The sequence below is a fragment of the Rhinopithecus roxellana genome, chromosome 6 (genome assembly GCF_007565055.1).
Source record: "Rhinopithecus roxellana isolate Shanxi Qingling chromosome 6, ASM756505v1, whole genome shotgun sequence".
Classification (NCBI taxonomy): Eukaryota; Metazoa; Chordata; class Mammalia; order Primates; family Cercopithecidae; genus Rhinopithecus; species Rhinopithecus roxellana.
In genome coordinates, this window is record NC_044554.1 from 116,746,914 (window position 1) to 116,752,873 (window position 5,960).

The 5,960-nt window shown below is 35.7% G+C and overlaps 1 protein-coding gene across 4 annotated transcripts in view; it reads left to right on the plus strand.

Annotated features, from left to right (window-relative positions):
- DMTF1 (cyclin D binding myb like transcription factor 1) overlaps nt 1–5,960 on the plus strand; it is a 44,577-nt gene that overhangs the window by 37,359 nt on the left and 1,258 nt on the right. For all 4 annotated transcript variants that reach the window (XM_010370638.2, XM_010370639.2, XM_010370641.2 and 1 more), the window contains 4 exons: nt 1,967–2,052; nt 4,208–4,363; nt 4,728–5,105; nt 5,656–5,797. In XM_010370638.2, the coding sequence (XP_010368940.1) occupies nt 1,967–2,052; nt 4,208–4,363; nt 4,728–5,105; nt 5,656–5,797 (762 nt within the window). The remainder of the gene's footprint in view (nt 1–1,966; nt 2,053–4,207; nt 4,364–4,727; nt 5,106–5,655; nt 5,798–5,960) is intronic.

Below are 5,960 nucleotides of genomic sequence, written 5' to 3' on the forward strand. Positions count from 1 at the left end.
GAATTATAGTGACAAAAAAAAAGGAATGAGGAGGAAATTCTCAGAACCATATTCTTCACTCGTCTTTTTTGTTTTTGGTCTACATGATGCTATCTGCATTTGAAAAGATACCCAGGAGTATTCCAATCATTATGTTATTCTCAACCAGGTGATTTATTGGCATTTTGAGCAACAGGTTTTTGCAGACTCCTTCACATTGCAGGATATTCAGTGTCCTTTGATCTTGCCCACAGAATGTTAGTAGTATATGCCAGTCATCATGAGAAACAGAAATACCCTGCATATTTCTAAATATACCATTGTGATTCCCTGGTTGAGAATCGCAGAACCACATATTGGTGTTTAACACCATGTATCTATGTGCATTGACTGTCAAAGTTACCTTAGAGACATTTAAACTAATCATACCTTATTCTTAAAGTCCTAATCTGAATTTGGTTATCTATCAGGGTCATCAAGAATGAAGGATTTCTTTTTGTTTATGTTTCAGTCTGAGGATTGCAAAGCAACTGAAATTACTAGTCCAAGTAAATATGAGAGTTGCTGTTGGTTATAAATTGATTGGGCGTGTTAGTTTTTCTTGGCTATTGAGTTGACAGTACCCATTGGGAAGACAAACATTTTATAAATGATACCTTAATATTGATAGCAGCATTTTAAAATAGTATTTAGAATTGTTCTCAAGTGTTCTACAATCCACCTATTACTTGTAGCATTCTAACTAAAATCTCGTTTTTGTTTTTTAGGTTAGGGAACAGGGATCAGCAAATTTCTTTAGGTAATGAGCCAGAGACAGTAAATATTTTAGGCTTTGCAGGCCACATAGGTTTCTGAGGGATAGTCTTTGTTTTGCTTTTAAACAACCCTTTGAAAATGTAAAAACCATATTGGCCTTAAGCTACATTTGTCCCTGATAGTAGTTTGCTAACATTGATTTAGCTTATCTGGAACCACTTCAAATTATTATAGCTATGATCTCAAGGATCCATCACATAGTAAGTTGAATAATATGAATCAAGTGCATTTCTGTTGGTAAGGGTATTAGATTCCTTTTAAATAGCTGAGAAGTGTTATAGTCAGAATTTAATAAACATTACACATTAAAAGTCAATTCCAAGCCATATTTCACATAATTTGCCTATAGGTATGACTGCAAGCACCAAAAAGATGACATTGCTAGTATGTTCTATTTAACCTTGAGCAGATGTTGATCAAGTCTGATCCTCAGTTGACACACATGTAAAGAGATTATACTGTGGTATAATGTGGTCTTCTGAGATAATGCTGTCTTAACATTTATTTGTGTTTAAAAGCACTTTTGATCCTCACAACCATATGAGGTAGGCAGGACAGGTAAAAATATCTGAATATTAGTTTATAAAGTAAGTTATTTACTCAGGTTTATATTGCTAGGAAGTGATTAAAGCCTAGTATTTTTGGACTACCAGTCCAGACATCCATACTGCTCACCCAGATGTACAAGAAAATTAGTTTTTACCAAGTTCCTGTCTTTTTGCAGGTTGGTCTTAGTGTGTTCCTCTTACTTCCTACCATTAGAAACATTTAATCATGTATACCAAGGGTTAGCAAACCTTTTCTATAAAGGAAGAGATATAGTAAGTATTTTAGGCTTTATTGACCTTCTGGTGTCTGTCACAGGTACTCAACTGTGTTGTAGTACTAAAGTAACCACAGAAAATATATAAACCAATAGGTGTGGCTGTGTTCCAGTAAACTTGTATTTACAAAAACTGGCAATCAGCTGGATTTGTTTGTGGACCATAGTTAGCCCATCCCTGTACTATATGCCATCCCAGACAAATTGAATTCATTATCTCTCATAAGAAATGTAAGTGACTTCAGGTCTACAGGCAAATTATTCAATATTAAATTGACTTTATGATAATTGAGTACACTAGAGAAACTTAAATTTACAAAACATTTATTGTTGTCCTTATTACCACAGCTTCAACAGACTCTCCTGCTGCTACCGTTGACTCAGAAACAATAACACTAAACAGTGGAACACTACAGACATTTGAGATTCTTCCAGTGAGTAACACTTCATATATATTGGCCATTTTTATGCATGAGAAAGATCAATTGGTATCACTTTTATAAATCATATAAGCAAATGAAATACAAAAGTCAGAGGCCAAATGAATGGTAGACTAAATCGGACTTCCACTTTCTAATTTTAAGCAGCTTTTCTCTCATCTGTACATAAACCAAAATGTTATATATATATGAAAATGACAGTGCTAATAAGTATATACATACTGTGGACTTGTACTGAGTTATAATTTATAACCAAAAAAAATTGGTTATTTGAGAAAGTTTGTGGACAAACTAATCATGAGCAATTTAACAACATTCATTCAGTAAACACTGTACTAGCCACTGGGGATACAAAATTTCAAAGTCCCAGTGCTAAGTGGTTTAGCTGCTTTAGAAAGGTAGCTTTAGCTGCTTTGGAAAGGTAGCTGCTTTTTAGCTTCTGAAGAGGTTAAGCAGAGTTACCAAAGGATCCACCTAAGAGAAATGAACATATCTGTCCAATAAAAACTTGTACATGAATGTTCATGGCATTAAACAACCAAAATGTCTAGCAACAGAAAAATGCATAAAATGTACAATTGCCATGCAAATATTACTCAGCAACGAAATACTGAAACACAGCAGAACACAGATGAACCTTGAAAAATAAGCTAAGTGAAAGAAACCAGACAACACAAGATGTCACACAGTACTTGCCTCCCCTTTATTTGAAATGTCCAAAATAGGCAAATTTGTAGATCGAAAAAGTAGATCAGTGGTTTCCTGCAGCTGAAAGTGTAGGTTGAAAGTGGAGCAGGACTGAATGCCCTTTCTAAAACAAACCTATAATTCATATTTCCTTAAGAAAAATTGTATTGAATCAAAATTTACTGTGAAGAACACAGGGTTATTAGTGCAAGAGTTTATTCATCCTCTCCCCAGCCAAATCCCAAGAGGATGACCACCTTTGGAACTTTTACTGGCAGCTTACTTAACCTAAGTCAGTCTCCTAATCCAGTGGTCTCTGAAATGGGGATGTATAAGACAACCATTTGACACAGGTAGAAAACTTGCACTTTTTTAAGCCCATTCCCCTGGTAAACAATATATATACACACCTACATATCTGAGGTATGTGTTCAGGTTTTTAACTTATGGGGTCACCATATTTAGGCTTTCCCTTAATTTATTAACAGGATACTAGTACTCCAGCTTCAAAAAATTGTGAAAATTAAATGTAGTTAAATATATTAAAACATATATATACATGTACATATAAAGTATTTAAAATAATGCCTCACCATCTGTGATTAATATAGAAAAGAAATTGGGTCCTCACAGAGTTCCAGGCACTTTCATAATCATTTCTAATCCCAAACACTTTCCATGAGAAGTAGTTACTATCTCCACTTCAGCAATAAGGAAAACTGTACTTGAGGATTTAGTACCCAGAAGAGTTGTTTTAGCTCAGTCCACAAGACTGAAAAACAGGCTACATGATTTTAACCCCCAGATCTATTTTAAGTGCAAATACTTTTTTAGAATATTAAGATAAACCTAAATCACATCTTTTATATAGAAGCTTATGGTCGTGAGTTTATTGGTCAATAATTTCATTATACTTCCTTTAAAAATTTCAAAAGAAAATGTATTATTTAATAGTTAACCAGCTTTTTCAGATAAACGTCTCTTTCCTTCAGCAAAACATTGCTAATTACTATTTTACAGAAAGGGACAAGGTACAGAAAAATTTCCCAAAAGTATACTGTGAAAAAGTGTTCAAGTAAACACTGCTGTTGAGCCTTTTTTTTTTTTTTTTTCTTAAACTGGGGGACTGCTAGTTTTTACGTGCTACAAAGAAAGGAAAAAGAGGGGTGATTGGGTGTCGTGGGTTACTGCACTGGAAACAGTGACTCATACAACTGTCTTGGTGCCCTGAAACAAATAGCTGAGACCAGACCATAGAAGTACACAGGAGCAAAGAGCAGCCTCTTAAACCTTCAGGCTAAGTAATGACTTGAGACAATTATGCCCTACATTGTATTACTTGTTCGCAGCTTCACAATGGGTAAGTATATTTGTGTCTAGTAAACTAAACTCAGTCCCTGTTTTTGTATATAAAAGTAGACTTAATCATTGTTAAATTATCTTATTTTTCTTTTTCCTTTAGTCTTTCCATCTACAGCCCACTGGCACTCCAGGCACCTACCTACTTCAAACAAGCTCAAGCCAAGGCCTTCCCCTAACTCTGACTGCTAGTCCCACAGTAACTCTGACAGCTGCTGCTCCTGCTTCTCCTGAACAGATCATTGTTCATGCTTTATCCGTATGTTACATAAATTACTTGATTTTTGAGCACCTGCTATAGACCAGGATTAGTTGATAAGGACCAAAATATAAGGTCGTTATCTAAACAGTTCTTCCCACTGCTGCTATTCCAGGCACAGTGTTATACACCATCACTCTGCCTTCACTGGAGTGTATGTTTCATCCCTTCTCTTTATCTAAGATGGCTATACATTAGAATAGGGACATTAGGAGAGCAAAGGCCCTAGCAAGTAAAGGACAGGGGCTGTAGAAAAATAGTGATAAAAGTGTTTACAGTTCCAGAGGTAAGAGATGGGGGAGACAGTGAGGTACCCCCATGTCATTTGATTTACAACTTTAACAGGTTCTTTAATGTTTTATAGCCAGAACATTTGTTGAACACAAGTGATAATGTTACAGTGCAGTGTCACACACCAAGAGTCATCATTCAGACTGTTGCCACAGAGGACATCACTTCTTCCATATCCCAAGCAGAACTGACAGTAGATAGTGATATTCAGTCATCTGATTTTCCTGAGCCTCCAGATGCCCTAGAAGCAGACACTTTCCCAGATGAAATTCATCACCCTAAGATGACTGTGGAGCCGTCATTTAATGATGCTCATGTATCCAAATTCAGTGACCAAAATAGCACAGAACTGATGAACAGTGTTATGGTCAGAACAGAAGAAGAAATTTCTGACACCGACCTTAAACAAGAGGAATCATCCTCTGATATAGCCAGTGCTTATGTTACCGAGGTAAGTTGTACTTAAAGAACAACTCAGTGGGTTCTTGAGCCTCAAACCTGCAGTTTGGGAAACTTTTTTCTTTAGACTCATGAAATTAAGCTCAAACCCCTACCTCAGACCTCAGTGTTGTTGCTGGCAGAAATGGGCAGGCAGAGATCTGTGGCAGTCAGGAAGAATAAGAAAACCATGTTCTATCTTACTATAGTTCCTCACTAAAACTTTTCCCTCCTTGCCTACAATACATTGAGAAATGTTTGTTAGAACCCATAGAAGCATTTTCTTGAGAGTGGTTAGTAATATCATCCTACACTGTAACAGCATTGTTACTTCTGTTATATTCAGCTGACCTATAACTGACCCAGTCCTTGTAAGTTCCTTTTGTTAAAGGTATGTTAGATCGTGAGGTCATCTTTTGTCCCTGTGAGACCTTAACTTTTTATTTTATATTCTGATTTTTAAATGGGTCATGTTTAAGTCTGTTTAACCTATACATGGGATTTTAAGGAAGACTAGTAAGGAATATGAGTCAATCTCTCTTTTTTTTTTTAATGTTATTTAGGGTTTAGAGTCTCCCACTATAGAAGAACAAGTTGATCAAACAATTGATGAAACAATACTTATCGTTCCTTCACCACATGGCTTTATCCAGACATCTGATGTTATAGATACTGAATCTGTCTTGCCTTTGACAACACTAACAGGTACTGCAATATAATACTTACTATGTGCCTGATAAATTTTAGGTGGAAAAATCAGACATTTAATTCAGTCTTAAGTTCTACACCGTGGTAGAATACCTTAATTTCTTGACGTGGACTAGAGAGTAAATATATACATTTAAAACTAACTGGATACTCATTACAG